The sequence below is a fragment of the Dermacentor silvarum genome, chromosome 11 (assembly GCF_013339745.2).
Source record: "Dermacentor silvarum isolate Dsil-2018 chromosome 11, BIME_Dsil_1.4, whole genome shotgun sequence".
Classification (NCBI taxonomy): domain Eukaryota; kingdom Metazoa; phylum Arthropoda; class Arachnida; order Ixodida; family Ixodidae; genus Dermacentor; species Dermacentor silvarum.
The window spans coordinates 25,507,944-25,526,098 of NC_051164.1; the positions used below are offsets into that span (position 1 = coordinate 25,507,944).

Below are 18,155 nucleotides of genomic sequence, written 5' to 3' on the forward strand. Positions count from 1 at the left end.
CCGCCAAGCACGCAATGATGCGGGTCAAGCAGGGATTCCTTAGTTATGAAGAACGCGAAATCAAATGAAAACAAAAAAACAATGACAAGAAACTTGAGTGAGAACTGCAAATACTTGCCTCGATGACCAGAGCGATAGCGTTTGTGAAGTCAAACAAACTGGCAGCCATGCACAACCCGGTGAGGCACGGCCGTACAAACCTTAATCGCTCCTCAGACAGCGCAATGGGCTGAAAGGAAGGCTGTGTCGGCTTCTGCTGTTGCTGAGGTATCCAAGACAAGCAAATTAACGAGATCCCCTCCAACTGTGACCACTACAGTGCAAGGCTACAGGGAGAGCGTTCCGGTCCAAAACACGCTGGTGTGCCACGGCGTTGTATTTGTCGTCGTTCCTTCCGACGGCCGCGTAAACGCGGCACCTGGCTTCCTTCAGCGCAAGGTAAACATTGCACCGACGGCGGCAGCGCCGGAGCCTCACCGGCAGGTGTGTGCTGTGGGAGAGGAGAGCGGGAACCAAAATGTAAAATAAAGTACGGAGTGAGTGCTAAGCGACAGGACGGGGCACAGAGAAAAAAAAAAGGAGGGGGGGGGGGGGGTAGGTCGGGGGATGGGGGCGCTGAACGTAGCGCGCAAAGCCGGCGGGGCGGGGGAGTGCAGAGAGTGCCGTCCAAGGTCGGTCGCCGAGAGCTTGCCGAGCGGGCGAGGCAGTTTAGTGTGACAGCAGCCACGCCGAGATAAGCGCGTCGGTGCCGCCACAGACAACACGCCCTCTCCGGCACTCGACACACACCGCGTCGCACGCTGGCTCCCAGCCCCAGGACGGCCGCCACGCAAGGGGCGCGCGACGGTGCGCGCTCGCCGCAACAGCGACCAGCGCGCGCACCGGAGAAGGGGACCATGCAGTTCGTGTCCGTGGACGTGGGGACGCAGAGTGTCCGCGCCGCGCTCGTCACCGAGAAAGGACGCTTCCTGAAGACGGCGTCGCGGCCGCTGGAGACGTGGAACCCGCAGCCGGAGTTTTACCAGCAGTCGTCCGACCAGATATGGAAGGCCTGCTGCGAGGTCGTCAAGGTACTTGACCAGCGAGTGTTGGAAGCCGGCATAGAGCGATCGCGTCGCGGAGACGAGCGCTAAAGCTGCATTTGGGTGAACGGCAGGCGCAATTCAGTTGACATTTTGAGCCTGTTGGTTGATGTTCATTGGGACTCGTAGGGCGCATGTGAGAATGCTACATGCACAGAAAGCAGTGCGTAGGACAAGTTTTTTCAAAACTAAGTGTACTTTAATGTGCTCATGCGTTCAACTTTCAGTTCGTACTTCAGCGTCATTTCCTGCGCTTCTTTCTATGTGTGTAAAAGTCTTCTTTGCGCTGCGATCACCATGAACAGACAGGCAAGATATACTTTGAAATCTCCTGTCGTGTCTCAATAGTGTCCTTACGCTCAATTTCCAGACGTAACCATCCAAAAAGAGTAGTTGCGTTTGTTAATTAGTATAAACGAGAGGTCTATGTGTACTCGCGCTACCTGACCACTTATCAGTTTTACTTTGTGAGCAACTTGTGATCGTGGCAGTTACCAAACACTCGAAGTTATTGGAATCGGTCATTTTTGCGTGCTTTGCTGGAAGGAATGACAGCCTGTATTGCGAAGTGCGCCTCCATGACACGTGCCTAATACTCAGCAGTGGCGGGAAACGTCCCTCACATAGTTTATAGTCATAGTATTACTGAGTGGGTCGAACTTCGACGGTGTCGGTGAGGTCGGCGTACGACATGGTTGCTTTTTTGTTGTTGTTGTAGAACACAAAACGATCAAAGCAAAAGCTTGATATTAAGTGCGGATCATGCGCGCTAAGGTGTCAGATTAAAATTTCAAAAAGTAAGTGATTGGTCTAGCTGAAAAACAACGCAATGTGCCTAGCTTTCGCCACGGCGAATGAAAAAGATTTCAAAACACACATTTGCAGTTTGCTGCAGTACTGTGAATGCCAAGATGCAAAACAGGCGAGTACATTCGCTGCAGAAGTGTCAAAGCGCCTGAAAAATATTTTTCCCGCCTTGTAATCTATAGTGTTTATCCCAACATAATAAATGCTGTCATCACAGTAGGATAATACATGCGTAAATACGTAAATTCAAGTGCTTCGGCAGCATCTGCTTCATTGCCATTTCTTAATTTTATGCACTATATTACGAGCTATATAAACAATTACCATGTTCAACCAATTACTCCAAAAATACCTCCGGGAGTATATGCTCTCGCAAGAAATGGACAGAGAAGTGTGGATATATATATTTATGAATCTTTAACCCCTAACTGTGACCGAGCTTTGAACTTATAACGCCGTGTTTAGCGAACGAGCTGATTCACAACTCGACGTTAAAGTTGCGTGTACACGTAGGTGCTACTTAAAGAACCGATTGCGAGGCATTAAATAACGAGCAGTTGCACAACATAAGATAACAAACTTGGCAGAGAATCTTCGTGAACCGAAACAAGCGCGTGTCATCATGCTTGTCAGTTTGGTTTTACGCACTATCAGTTTTGTTTCGTGCACGCGAAACATAAATGCCGTGCGAGACGCTGGGATTCTTGTTCACTTTGTTAGCGCAAGTCACAGCAAACAGGTTCTGTCTTGTGGAAGGCGCGCACTTTAAGTTGTCAAATTCTCGCTTCCAATTACGTTAGCGGCTAACTTTCGAATGGACGTATGTTCTATGTCTGCTTACCATTTGATTGAGTTGCGCAAAACATGACATTTTTTTAGCGCGAAATGCAGACATAACGCGGGGTTACAATAGTACGTTAGGAGCCCGACGTCTAGTTTTTCGTGTCAGAGCACGTTATGTTCAGGGAACATCGACAAAAATAGCTGTTAGCTGTACAAACAGTTGTAAAAACGACAGTGACACACATGCACCTACCTACACAAAGGCAAAAAATCCCGTTCAATGCAGATAAAAAGAACAAAAAAAAAATAACGTGGGTAAATACAGCAGAATTGTCGATATGACCAGGAATGCTAATTTCATTAGTGCTCTTTTATATGACTTCCGTTATGCGCCGGCATATTCAATAAACTCGTAACTCCTAGTCACAGACGGTCGCTCCTGTCATTCTGCTCACATTGGAAGGATGTTGCGAAATAATCGGCACAGCCCGACAAAAAAATAGCAATAATAAAAAAGCAACAGGGATTGCGGGACTGTAACTTGCTTTCTTGATTGGAACGCATGGAACGTATAGCAATACTCTTTTCAAATGTTGCCAAAAAATGCCGCAACTCGTAGCCAGTTAAGATTTTTGCTCGTGGCCTGCGTGCGCTTTTGTTGTGTATATATAAATTTCTTCCCATTCTACATCATCAACCAGTACCAAGTTGCTTACTTTTCCATTCTTCAGGTTGCCTTGTCCCTATTTTCTGTTATTTTATATCAAACAACACTCAACTTGTTCACGCACTCAGTGTAACCAATTAGCCTTTTTTTTTCCTTCTCTAAGTAACACATCATGATAACTACTGAAGCTCGCATCGATTCCAGTTTTAAACTTCCTAATGTATGAATTCAGAAGCAAGATAGTCCAACTCGAGACCTTTTAGAAAATGTTCAAGAACATGCTTGTTTTGATTGCATTTTTCATTTTTGGTTCCTACATTTCTTCGAGGATAAAATCCTTTTTTTTTTCCATTTTCTGTCCAGGCTTGTATGGGAATCGGCGAAATGAAACCTTTCACTGCATGTCCCCTTAATGAGACTGACACCTGTTCTAAAATATTTCTGCGGCAGCAGTTTAGAGAGGATTTCCAGAAAAGCACCACTCGCCGTGGTGGCTCAGTCAGCTAAGGGGTTGCGCTGCTGAGCACGAGATCGCGGGATTGAATCCCGGCCGTGTCGGCCGCATTTCGAAGGAGGCGAAAATGCAAAAACGTCCGTGTGGTTCCGTTCTATTGCACGTTAAAAAACCCCAGGTGGTCAAAATTAATCCGGAGACCTCCACTACGGTGTGCCTCATAATCAGAACTGGTTTTGGCACGTAAAGCCCCAGAAATAAGAAGAAAAGCACCAAGTAATACGCGACCACCTTTAACCGCAAGTTAATTTCGGGGCAGATACCCCAAACGTGTAGCAAGTGTTTGGAGTCCTGCGCAGTGAGTGGCTGCTTCAGTTCGGTATCTATAACACATGCGATAAAGTTACTAGCCAAGCTAGGTAATATGATTGGAAGTTATCGCACAATCTCTGATGCATGCCATAACTACAATCTTGGCCCGCAAAAAAATATATTTTCTCTCAAAGTCGTGCTTCTAATGCAATCGGCATTTCATCCACTTTTCTATGATTCACCTGTCACTTAGGCTTCGCAAAGACCGAGATTGGTAGCAAATATCCGCCTTCCTCTTCTGTGCACTGCTGAAGTAAAATGTAACTCCTGGATTTAATATACGGAAAGCACGTCTATATATCGCTGCGAACTTCGGCATTTACTATTCCGTGGTGGTAGCACTGACCTTTTGTTTTAAGGCAGGAAGAAAATGCAGATTTCATGTAATTAATGTTTCACGAAGTAGTTTGGTGGTAGCTAGTAGCAGCATCGTTTGAGGTTGTGCAAATCGTCAAAATACGGGATGGGCACGTGTGTGCAAGGGCGAACGATTTGGCTAGCTTGACACCAGCTATTGCGTAGCGACAGCAAACTCACGTTGGCGGGGACAATACCATGATGGCGTTGACATGACGGCTATTTTGCTGTGCTCCGGCAAATAAAAAGCTTCGTGGTATTGTGCTTCACAGGTACCAATAATGATCTCATGCAATGTGTATATTAACGTGGTAGACACTTAACGAACTCAGACGAACGCAAGGTGTGCGACGTCTACGTAGCGATGTCACGAGTACGAAGCTGATATAAGATACTTGCCGAGGGAGAAATAGTGATGACATGCTTATGCACCCTGAAGTACCGCACATATCTCAGTACATTTATTCATTCTATATACCGTTTGCCTTAGTGGCGCATGCTCATAGTGGAGGACTGGTCAGGTATGGGTACATGATCATTGGTAAACTCGTCCAATTCCCAGTGGCCCCACAATTGGGCAGGCGGAATGTGACATTCAGTAAAATAAAGAAGGCGTTTATTGAGCGTTTATATGGCCAGTGAGCTGAAGCTTACTTCCGGCGCTCAAAAATAGACATCACCATCAGCCCATATTTATGTCCACTGCAGGAAAATAGACAAATAAATACACAAATCATGCATATCTATATAAACTTTTGGGGATAAAGCCACCAATGGACGCGAAACGCTGATGGTCTACTCTGCCAGACAAATAAATCTTCGTTTTAAAATATCGACGCCGTATCGCGACGTTATTCTAGGGACTACGCGTGCCAACACGAGGCGCTACTGAAGAGGGAGAATCATGTACTGAACAGGAGCGATGCAGTGTAAGCTAGGTACGGAAATAGTTGAAAAAAAAATATTACACCAAAAGAAAAGCCTTATGAGATCTTAAATCCCAGCAAGGTGTCCTGCGAGTACTTCCAAAGCCAGTTTAGCTCGATAACGCGGAGTTCTACAAGAAAATTTGTCGTTGACGTCTGTGCGCATGTACCCGTGGACAAATAGCGCACGCACTATAGAGTTGAAATTTATTACGTCTTAATATACATCTACAGATGAATGTATACCTTTCTACCCTGCTCGAGGCCATATATTATCAAGACTTGGGGAGAGTGGACGATACATGATTGCATTTGCGGTGCAGAATTATAAAAGACGGCTGGAGGATGCGTGGCGTAAAGGCATGGGACACACAGTATGCAACTGTGTCCCAATGAACTACGTGACGGTTTCCAGGGGTGTTACAATAAACCATGGTTGTAGGCAATCAGCCGAAGGGTACAACGAGCTTCCTTACACCAGTCACTACCCTGTTTCAAATAAGGCACAAAATCTGTCAATGTTCAACCATGCGCATCCAGCCACCTGCTTCAAACACATCGCGTAAAACCATTTTATTACGATAGCAATTATATGGACTCTCCAGGCGCATTTTTGCCGTTGCCGTCGCCGTGATGTTTCGCTTAAAGTCCAAGCGCGATAACACCGTTGCCGCGCGCCGTATGCTGTTTGTGCGAGGGAAAGCGTGAGCGGTGAGCCGACGATCGCGGCTCAGTCACGCGCGTGCGAGGGACGAAAGCAGGGACGTCGCACTCAAGGAACCGGGGGGAGTGAGGGGGCGGCGTTGTACACCAGCACCAACGGCGTAGTGCGCGGCCGCGCGCTGTCGCGCGGGCATATCTTGAAAGCCATCTGCGTTGGAGGAAGAGTCTTGGTGAGCCGACGGCTCACACATTTGTACGTACTGTGTTGTCGCAGCTCACTTTGCGTTGAGGCGATAGCGAACACGAAGGTCGCTTCGCTCGCTGCGTCTGCCGTGCTTCCTCACACCAGCGTTTTGACAGCGAGTGTCAGCGGTCATCGAGTGTGAATGTTCATGTTTGCCTGTGCGCGCTGACACCATCCGTGTTAATTTAGTTAGTTAGCGAATGTTTGTACAATATACGGCCAATAATCCTTACTTTATATAGCTGTCCACTAAATTGCTATCGCAATCGATAATTCGCCTTTGGGGTGAAACTGCGTCTTCTTTCTTATCGTGCTCTTCCTCCTAGACGCCGAATGGGAGGCACCTAAATCGGAAAGAAGAAAAAAATATGGCGGTCTTTATTTACGGGTACAAGAACTACCACAAAAGCTTTGTTCTCAGCCATCCGTGCAATTTCTGGACTCCCACAGGCCAGACACTCTATAAATAGAAAAGAAGTAAATGCTGATTAGGCAAAGCTAGTCAACTGGGGTTGAGGTCAAATAGCATATATAATGATGTGGTGATTGTATTGCGCGTTCCACAGAATTGAAACAATACTTTCCTTTTAACTACGTAGGCTCTGATTGCTATTCTATGATTCAGTGCTTATCCAAGATCTTTGTTTACTGCTCTACTGCACGTGACGGAAGCGTCTCTTGAACTTAGTTATGTGTGCTATGCTGTTTGCGCGGACACATAAGAGCGTTTGTCCTGGGTGACAGCATCACATGTAAACTTTTTTAATACGAAACACTCTTTGCACCATTCTTGGCACATTGCGATAGGTAGGTTCCTTTCTCGTGTTGGTTAAGGAAAGTTAGGTGACTGATTCGGGAATCGAACCTCTGCCGTCGAGTACAGCAGTTGGGTGCTCTATTAGGCCACGATCTCGCGCATACATCTCTCGTTTGAAAGCCAGCCAGCTCCTTGAAATACTCGGCGCGAACACCCGGAGCCACTTTGTCGTCTTCTTTCCTTGTTTCAGCTCACGCTTTGAGACGCTGTGTTTTAGACTGGGCTATCTCTGCGACCGGCCCCTTTTCCCAGTGCTTTCTTCGAAGTAGCTTACGCTACGTAAAAACTGCGACGTTCTACGAACTTCATGATAACCCAAGACTGGGCTATCTCCGGGACCGGCCCCTTTGCCCAGTGCCTTTTACAGCAAAGCTGTTAAGGACTCCCTCTTCGATGGTCGCGTCCGGCAATATCGGAAATTACTCCATCTCCTGCTAAAGGGAACCATGTGTGGATGCGAAGCAGCGGGGAGATGGTTAGCTTGAGCGGGAGATGGTTTCGCGGCATCGGCCCGAGCGCTTATCGCGGCGCTGCACAAGAGAGAGAATGAGGCGCGTGCGCTCCGTCATTTTCATACCGCGGAACTACCGTGGCGCCCCCAGCGCAGTATGCAGCAGTCGCACCACCTGTCGAGCGCGCCGCTCCGGATTTATTTATTTATTTATTTCAGTACTCTCAGGGCCAGAGGCATTACAGAGAGGAGGGGAATACAAAATCGGCGACAGTTTCCTTAAATTTGTTGACGTCGGTGATGGCAGCGATGAAGGCAGGTAGATGGTTCTAGTCATTTCCAGTTCGAGGAATAAATGAATTTATGCAAAGCCTAGTTCGGCATTGCGGTATTCCTACCTTGAAGTTGTGGTCAGTGCGTGAAGATATATAAGTTGGAGGGAGGAGTAACTTATCTTTGAGAATAGGGTTGGTATAATAAACTCTGTGAAAAAGACATAAACGAAAATATTTACGGCGCATAGAAAGAATGGGAAGACCAAGTGCAGATTTCATTGCAGATACGCTGGCTGTTCGGGAATAATTTGAAACAATAAAGCGGGCGGCGCGATTTTGAACAGACTCAAGTGTTAATTAAAGTTATGTGATTAGGATCCCAAATGGAGCAAGCATATTCTAGTTTAGGTCTTATTAATGTCCTATACAGATGAAGCTTAACGGTGCTATTAGAAGCTGTGAAATTAGAAGCTCCTCGAGGAGAGAAAAGGGGGGAGCGTAGAAGAGGAGAGAGAGGGGGAGGGGACGCGCATGTGCTGTGGGTGTGTGGGACGCGGGCGCCGCTCCGTGCAGGAGTCCTAGAGGAGAGAAAGGGGGGAGCGTAGGAGAGGAGAGAGAGGGGTAGGGGACGTGCATGCGCGGAAGGGGTGTGGGACGCGCGACAACAGACAGAGCCGCCGGCAAGAAATGCTTAGCATTTATAATAGACAGTTTTAGTTTAGCGCGCGCTAGACAGTACGTACGCAACGTGCGGCGCGCTACGTACGTTACGGTTGAGGCTGTCCCCCACAGCATTAGTTTACCGCGAGCAACATCTGAAACGTGGAGTGCGCCGAAGCGTCAACACCCTTGCCTCGGAGTGCTACTTGGCGCCATCTAGTGCCTAAGCAATAAACTCGTATAGCCAACATTGGTTGTCACAAGTCAAGGCACGAGACAAGCCAAGCTTTTTCGCGCCATTCGCGCCGATTTTGTGTTCAGGCGAGCAGCAGCAAGGGAAGAGAATGCCGTCAAGCATCTTGTGGAATCGCCGCCTTTTGGCTACTCTTTCATGGCAACAAATAGACGATCTGATGCTCACAACCCGCGAGCGGTGGCTTTTGAAAGGTGACTGCAGCCTTGACGACAGAATACCGCATAAGGCGCGACCGTGAAAGCGAGCTGCTGCGATATCGCTCGCGCAATGGACTCCTGGATGTGGACCAAGTGGAGTCAACGTTGTTTCGACAACAATTCCGCTTCGAGAAACGAGATCTGAGTGAACTTGTTCGTCAGCTGCTGATCCCCGACAAAATATGCAGTGCTCAAAAAGTGACGGTGATCGGCCGTGATGCACTGTGCCTTTTGCTCCGGCGGCTCGCCTATCCAAACAGATGGTGAAACAATCATGTGGTGCACAAATTCGCAAGCAATTGCCGAACAAAAATTCACGCAGTCAGACTCGGAACTTTCTCAGGTTGACTATGTCCTTCGCAGCGTAATAGGATAGCACGAGCTCCGTTCGACTGCGGACATTCCGGGCAATAAACGGCATCCGAGTGATAACCTGCATCTTTGTGGCGATCACGGTCCACTGCACAGGGTCCGCGAATGGAATCAAGCTCCTCACATAGGCAAGGAGCTCCAAATCGAGGGTGATACCGAAATGCACGTGGGATTTGCTCGCTGCCATGACCACTGACCCGCTTGTTTTGCTGTCGGTCGCCGCCATGTTCTTAAGCTCTCGGCAGCGCGAGATCTCGCGAGAGGGCCGCCGGTAGTGTACGCAACGGCTGTAGCGAGCGCAACGCAAGCCCGGAGAACTAGCGCGCGTATCCCATACGTGCGCAAACGCACGCATCTCTCATAGGTTCAGCGCATGCGCAGTCGTGCCCCCGCTGGCGCGTTGCGTGCGCTAAACTAAAACTGTCTAATAATTCTCGTTGGCCGTATGCTGTATGTGCGAGTGAAAGCGCGCGAGGGCGAGGGACACGCGCTTTCACGAGAAGCGAACGCACGGCGGAGAGCAAACGCGATTTCCCAGTGGAAGGGGAGCGGTGATAAGTGGTTCTTGAGGGAAAGGGAAAGGTTGACGCTATCTTCTGCAGCCCTTGAGGGAGCACGGCTCAGCGCCAAAGGGAGCGGTGGGCGAGGAGGGCATCGAGGCACTCTAGACTGTGCTTGTGCGTGCCCGCTCTCCCACTGCGGCACATGCGCGCAGCCCTGCCGGCCTCTGCCGCCTGTGCCGCCGACTCTCTCTGGGCTCTCGCCCGCCTCTCCCCTAACAGTGTCGACAACGGCGTTTAGCCGGTCCGTAACGTAGCCAGCGTTTTGACAGCGGTTGTGTGCGGTCGCACAAACAACGCGCACACTGTTGTCGACGCGTCGGCGGCATTTTGCCCGCGTTTGCACCGAACGCGCCCCTTTGGTGACGTGTTTATGAAAAACGTGCCAACCTTTGCCGTACACCCTATGGCGGTGTACCGTAGCTACCGTAAGGCCATAGTCCCTGTGGTCACTAAATAAATGCAAACCTCATTCTTTATTAGTTCAAATAACCAATTACACAATCACATCTTAGTAGTCATAATTGGAAATTCATAATTCCCACCATAGTACAGCTTCGCTGGTCTTCCATCTCCACCCCAGCGGGAGGGCTGACAGTTTTTTTCGAAGCAGCTTACGCTACGTAGAAACTGTGCGACGTTGTACGTACTTCATGATAACTCAAGTTAATCAACTTTGGACATTTCTTTGCCGAAGTACAAATGCCATCGTTGTTTTAACATGGACTACATGAAATAGCCATAAGTACTTCCGGTTTTATAACACACAGTGGCTGTTGATATCACAATCCGCGTTTCTCCACCTTACGCTCGTCCGCTAACTATTGTTGAACTCAACAATGGCCCTCTCGTAGGCTCCCGTCCAATGGCCGGCATAGAAATCGTGCCATTGCCGTCAAACAGCACGACGACAACGTGGTTGTCGTCGTGCTGCTGTTGTCACATACACGCACGTTCGTGACCCCTTCACATAACTACTCAATTTACAGGAACACATTCGTGCACCTGGTATTGTTTTACGGAACGCCAAGCAATGCTGGCTAGCTGCAAAATGCTTCGCATAGCACAGAGTCCCCAGTGCGTGGGTTCTGCACACTTTTACTGACGAGCTTACCAAATATACTACGCTTTTATATGCCGCGCCTGAACGTATATGCTTGTTACATCAAGTATGCGCACCCGGGTTCACATAATTAGTTTGCACTTTACATCATACATTTTGTTTCTTTATTCTTACATAATAACCTCTCCTGACAATCAATATTCTACAGTAAAACAGCTCATCTTGCATTCTCTGACAACAAACTCAATACGAAGACGCGGCGACGGCACACGTCTATAGGAGCAGAGCAAATAGGAGGTTCTTGTCGCTTCAAATGTGCTCTCTAAACAACGTAACTAGACGCGCACAAAATCTTGTGGCAACATTATCGGGCTCGGCTGAAAGCGGCGGCAAGAAAGATATTTGGCTGCATTGTTCTTACTCTTTTTTACCTCGGTGTTCCTTCATATGTACTAAGCATTAAACAGAAATAACGCCCCTGTCTGCTAAATAAAATTTTCGATAGCCTAGACCGGTTTTAGTGCAAGGGCCCCGTCCTTTGGCGCAACTGCGTGTGTGTTGAACAAACTTTGCGCAATGTCGTTAGACATGCAGGGCCGAACAACTTCCTGCAGCTAAATTTTACTCAGTCGAACGAGGCCTGCTCGAAAGTGGCACGTTGCGTTCGGTGCCAACGCATCGACAAGTGGACCTGTCTCGGTCAGGGCCGTGACAATGACATGTGCACTCGTTGAAACGTTGGCAGCCAATTGAGCCCGCGCCCTACCTTTGTGCTATTTTTGTTTCAAGGTGCGTTTCTATTTTCTCAACCTGCCCCACACGAGGTAACTGCCCAATCGCACTGAACTTGTGGCAGGGGCGCTGCCGATAAGCATGCAACCTATTTTACGAGGTGTTAAAGTGACCGATGGATGGCATCCTTTCCTGTCATCGATGACATTTAAAACGTCCTGCCTTCTGCAGCCTTCCATTATCTGGTATACGATAAGTGCCCTGCATGCACGGACGTGTTTATTAATGAAGCATTAATTTTCTTATTCCAGACACTTTGCGGGAGGGCAGTAGGTATTTTTGGTCTCGACGCACTTCGGACCTCTGTAAAGAAATGCATGGCCGACAGTGCAATCGAACCTTTTCCTTGGAGCACAGCAGCCTAATCATTTAACCACTAGGCTATGTCGTACTCACACTCCTCTCTTACTAAAGATGGCTAGCTTTCTGAGATCTTTCGCGCGTGCGTCACAGTTCACTTTCTCGTGTTCTTTCATCACGACAGCTCGCACCTTCAAACGCGTGTTAGTCTGCTCCGCCTCCGGGACCTGCTCAGACGCCCCAGTACTTTCCTGGCAGCAGCCTACGCTATGTAGAAACTGTGTCACGCTGTACCGCCTTCATGATTGCAGGTCCAACAAGTTTCAACGATTCATCGTCGCAGTGCAAATGCCATTCGTCGTTTTAACATACACCACGTAACATACCATTGTATACAAAGTAGTTGCTGATGACGTCACAGCCCTAGCTCCTTCGGCTTACGCTCGTCCAGTGCCTATGTAGAACCCAACGATGGACCTCTCCCTCTCGTAAACAGCGGTACATTACGGGCAACGCGTTAACCGAAATGCGAGATGTGTGCAAGGTTCTGGTGGGCATAACATTGCACTCGCGTCATGGTTACCATGTCATCTGCTCCGACTAGGTGAGTTCACGGCCAAAAGCTGCCCGTCAGCGGTACGTCGAGAAGCTGCTTGCCTACGGGGAGCTGCACCCTGATTCTTTCCGCATAGATGGCTGGAAAAGCTATCCAAAGTGTTGGCCGAACGGGCCATTCAGTGACATACATGTTTACCTCGCGAACACGCCTCTACCATACACTAAAGGAGCAATGTAATCGGACTGTTCGCTTAAGGTGTGCGGTTTTGCCATGGGGAGACATGGGGACATTTGGTTGAGCTTACTGAGCACTAAGGGTACATACGATTGACATCTACACTCGCGATCAAGAGGCTCAATCATGGTTGAATGATTGAGAATATTTGCGATCGGAAATTGTCCTGTAGCAGCACTCCATCCGGATCTGGCTCGACCGCGACCAAAAGTGCCTGTGTCACAGGGGCATCAATGGATGCCGCGGGAGGTTTAGATGACTGCTCGCTACAGCAGCAAACCGCTGCTCACGTAGTTCGCACTAATCTGATACAATGTGCCAAGTTGAGCTTGTGAGTCACGTGCTCTTTTCATCACGTATATGCAAGCCTGACCGCATTTGTCCCGGCGGTTGCCTCCTGTTCTGGCGCTCTAAATTAGCATCATTCAGCATGACAGCAGCAGTCGCTTGTGTCGAGTTCTCGAGAAAAGCGCGAGTGAACCCAGACTCTGCCGGCGTCGGACAGCCGCTATTTGTCGCGGATCACTGCCAGCAACCACGTTTGTTGCCGCTTCTCGTCCCTTGGCGAAAAAAAGAAAAACAGCTGCACAGCCTTTTTTCGTACGATTTACGCAACCATCTGCGAAAGAACACGCCGGCATGACGAACCGGCCCGGGGGATGCGCACAGAACACATAACAACATCAAAATAAATCAAATCACTTTATTCCAACATCGTAATCCGAAGAATACAGTTGTCGAGAGCCGTGGACTAAAAGCCACAAAACGACTTGACGATGCCCATGGTTCCTTTCACTTGGCACAGACGGATGGCAAAGGTAAGCGTAGAGCTAAAATATTGCTTACCTTGCAACATCGCAACAAAAAAAAAAGGACAGATGTGTAGCAACAAGAGTTACTATGTGACATCAAGTGTATCATAACACAATATATATAAATTGTATTATGATATACTTGTGTTACATTGCTATAGCAATGTAACACAAATGCAACTCAATATAAAAGGTAACAAAAATAAAATAAATAAATAAAAGAATAATAAAAAACAGCAATTCAGCAGAAGGTTTCACTTTCAGGTAAAACGAAATGTAGCGTACAATCATAAGACCAAAAATTCAATCGCTTGATCGGTTCTGGTTACAGGTGTATAAATACAATACACCTATGTTGATATACATGTACATTTATGTACACACAATGCAAGCAGCTTACTAGCAAAAGTGCACAGGCTAAGACACGCTCTTTGAATTGTCTTTTTAAAAGCAAAAACACCCGCGATACAAGGTGCTGTCGGCGTGTGACAATGCGCGTGCGGCGTGCTGCTTCCCAACAAACACTCCCGCGTGTGCCGGAAGTTCATGTGGCTGACTCGTCGTGACGTGGGCCCGGAGAGGTCTAGGGGCATGTCGTAAGCTCGCATCGAACAGCTGGAGTAGAAATCATGGCATTGGCACCACACGATCGTCGTCACCATCTTCGTTCTCCTGTCGTCCCACGCACGCTCGACTCAGGCAAACGGCTGTTCGCCCTAAACAAACACGTTGGTCCACCTGGTAACGCTTTTTGTAATCTCAAACGTTGCTGGGTAGCCGACTATCAGTAAAATGCATGAAATACCATATATTTTAAGTAATGAAACCATTCACAGCGCGAAACGACAAGAACAGATAGAAAAGATACACGGACAAGCGCTGTAGTGACGGAAAGGAGCCGAAGGTACTTGTAATAGTATTATTGCGACAGCACTTATATAGACACTTCAAGCAGATTTCTGCTGTCGCCGTCGCCGTGAGGTTCCGTATCAACTCCAAGGGCGATAAAATCGCCGCCGCGTGCCGTATGCGCGAGTGAAAGATCACGGGGGAAGCGCGCTATCACGGAGAGCGAACGCACCGCGGAAAGCAAACGCGGCTTCCATCGCGCGAAAGTCCGTGGGGGTAAGGGAGGGAGGGAGGCGGGGCGACGCTGTGCAGCGGCACCAAATGCGTATCTTGCAAGTGGAACTGGCCACTCAATCTCCCACGCGAACGGAGGAAAGCGGGAACGCGGCGCAGGAGGCGGAGGGGGGGGGGGGGGGGGCTTCTACTCTGCCAACAACTGCGCTTGTACTTTGTCCGGCTACGGTGGTCGCTCGCACCGTCTCTTAAGCAATCTCCACACGGCTCCGATCTTTGTATGCGCTGTGCATTCGCCGCTCAGTTTCCGTTGAAGCGATAGACCGCACGAACCTTCGCTCGCTGCGGCGGCTGCGCTTGCTGCCAGCGTTTTGACAGTGGTTGTCTGCGGTCATTGAGTGTGATCTATTCATATTTCCTTGTGCGCGCTGACACCGCGCTTGTTAATTGAGTTAGTAAACGAATGTGCCTAAGTTTATGTAGCGGATAAAACTACTATACCAACTCCGCATAGCTCTCTACTAATTTGCTATCGCAATTGATGCTTCGCCTTTCGGGCAAAACTGCGACATTTTTTAGTAACAGCGCTTGTACGTGTATCTATTCTGTGTGTTCTGGTTGTTTCGTGCTGTGAATGGTTTTAGTATGGAATACGAACATGCCCAACATGCCGTCCTTTTGAAATAGATTTTCAGAGTGCGTGGAACTTGGTTCATTTCTTTTTTTTTTGCAATAATACGAGCATAATACACTTAATCATTTGGTAAATATGCTCGAAACTGAAGTGCTTCCCTTATTTATGTTGCCAAGCATTCGTTAGTGTGATGTTCGCAACTGGTATACGTAGTGATATAATTATTCCCATGTACCCGCTGGTAGCACGGCGTTTCATCAGGCGTGACATATGGCGGTCTGAATCTAACGCTGAATCCCCCCACGGCACGAAGAATTTGAGCATTGCATGACATAGCAGGGTGTTTCTACAGTCGGAGAACCCGCAAATCTATAGCGTAGTTCACATGGCGTGCGGCATGTAGCACCGCGTATACACCACAGAAAGGAAACCGATACTAAAGAGTGAACAAAATTTGGTGTGAGAGTTCTCTATGTTTCCGAGTAGCCTTAGTTCTAGGGTGATCCGATTGTTTTTTGTTGGTCATTTCACGGCTGTTGGTTCTCTCGGCACGTTGTGGCAATGTAGAGCTTAGCAGCCCAAAGCCATATCCACTAAGCTACGCGACGGGCTGCAGCATTGTGCTTCCGTAACAAACACCCACCTGTGCACAACATTTGGGATTGGCACGTAGGGCACACTTCGGTTGCTGATGAAGCAGCGCTATGCGTCGTCAAATACACCCAACAGTACACACATTTCTCGATGGTAATTTATTTTGCAAAGAAGTGCTGCATTTAAATATTTATTATGCGGAAAGTTTGCTCGCAGTAGTGCAAAATTTGTTAAGCAATATGCCAAAAAACATAACGCCGGTTCTTGCTAGTACATTTATCCTGTGAGCCGTTAATTTCACATGTAAGTGCTCTTATGCATCACCATATCTTTATTATAATGCATCGGTTTACTCTTGTAATGTTGAACAGTAATGTTCTATTTTTTTCAATATAAATGAGTTGCGAGTGAGCGCGTGTTTGCGTACTTGCCTGTGTCCTCGTCTTTGGTGCGTGCTGCAGTACAGTAACAAACAGTTACCAACTCGTCCAACTTTCAGCTGCATTGCATTAACTCGGCGGCGTTGACCAATTCACGGAGGAATTGTACCACCCGTAAAAGTATCGGCCGAAGAAGACAAGATTACTAACACTTTTGAAACATCGCTACATTGTACGCACCGTTCAATCACGCGTTTAGCAATCCCATCTCTTCACTGCTACTATCAATGCGAACTGCTGCATAATCTGTTCCTACTTCGACCAATTAATTTCGAAAAACAAATAATTTTATATTCCTTCTATGGGTTTATGGGACCTATATTCAAACACTGTTAGAGCTCATATTTCCTGCATCACTTCTGTGCTTGACAAATATTATTCCTGCAACTCGTACTTTATTTATACCTTCGTCAAGTCAAGAAAGTTTCAGAGAATGGCCTTTCGTGGGGCGGCTTCTTGTTGGTGGCAAATGCATTTTTATTTGCTGCTTATTATCTTGTCATTGTACTCATTTCTACACTTTCGTTTCGTGTCAGTAAAATGTTTTGTATTACTTGCAATGCGCAGCCCTCGTTATGGTCTTTTTATTACGCAATCCCTACGTTATCTCTGCCCGATTATTTCTAGATGTTGTAGTAGTAACCAAATGACAACTTGTTTGTTTCTTGCTACCCTGTTGTATCTAATATGTAACATGTTGTATGTAATACGTAAGAAATCAAGGCCCGTCATGCGGCCGCGACCAGCTTTTCAACCTAATATTTTTCTTGAGCCTGCGAAACGCAGTGGAAATAAATTTCATCTCCATTAAGCAGCAGAAAGAATCACAGATAGAAGTGAATGAAGAGCGTAACGGCTAAATAGTAGATATCTGCAGTCGGCTATCTTGTACTATAGAGCTTGGAAATACACACGAAAAATGAGATAAGCTAAAGAAGGAAGGGAAGAGAGAACAACATAAGAAATTGTTGACACTGGCACACAGCCTGTCCATGCGGATACACAGTGTTACAGCCTATGAATGCAAAGCAAACTTCCGGCATAGGTGAGAGAAGGTGAACAGCGTTTTACGATGAGCCGTAAACATAAGTCTGATCTGCAGTCGAACCCCTGCCCAGGAGGTATGCCGGGATGCCAAGGATGTGCGCGGCATCGGCTTCGACGCCACCTGCTCGCTTGTGCTTCTGGACGACGCCGGTCGGCCAATCACCGTCAGCCCCAAAGGTAAACGCCGAGTACTGCGAAACTTCCGTATGGAAACCGAGCCCTAGTCCAAAAGAAATTCACGCAGAACCTCTACTGGAGTTGTCTAAGTATGCGTAAGCATTGTGCCACTTGGTTATCGCCACGCAGCGTGGTGTCATTATGAATATTATCAAACTCGATCCGACCAGCATAAAATTACGCATAATATGCGTGATTACAAAGAATGTAAGCACTGTTCACTTAACTTTGCTGAGTTCATGTAGCCTCTGCATTACGGGGGCATGAGCCATCGCATTCGGAGGTATGAGCCATCATGAAGAAATCCCGCTATTCTAGCCCTAGATAGCTTCGCTCTAAAAATATATATATTTATGAAGGACCGTCGTTGTATATAGCCCAATTTCACGATTTTCGCCACTGTCGGTCAGGCTTTGAGCTGTACTTCTCTCTTTTATAGTACATAACACGACACTTGTAGAACTGAACGCTCGTCGT

At 47.7% G+C, this 18,155-nt stretch overlaps 1 protein-coding gene across 1 annotated transcript in view; it reads left to right on the top strand.

Annotated features, from left to right (window-relative positions):
* Nucleotides 1-699: 699 nt before the first annotated feature.
* The window catches only part of LOC119433801 (FGGY carbohydrate kinase domain-containing protein-like), a 58,558-nt gene continuing 41,102 nt past the window's right edge, over nt 700-18,155 (top strand). The window contains exons 1-2 of the mRNA XM_037701060.2: nt 700-1,070; nt 17,573-17,678. Coding sequence (XP_037556988.1) covers nt 897-1,070; nt 17,573-17,678 — 280 coding nt within the window. The 5' untranslated portion in view covers nt 700-896. The remainder of the gene's footprint in view (nt 1,071-17,572; nt 17,679-18,155) is intronic.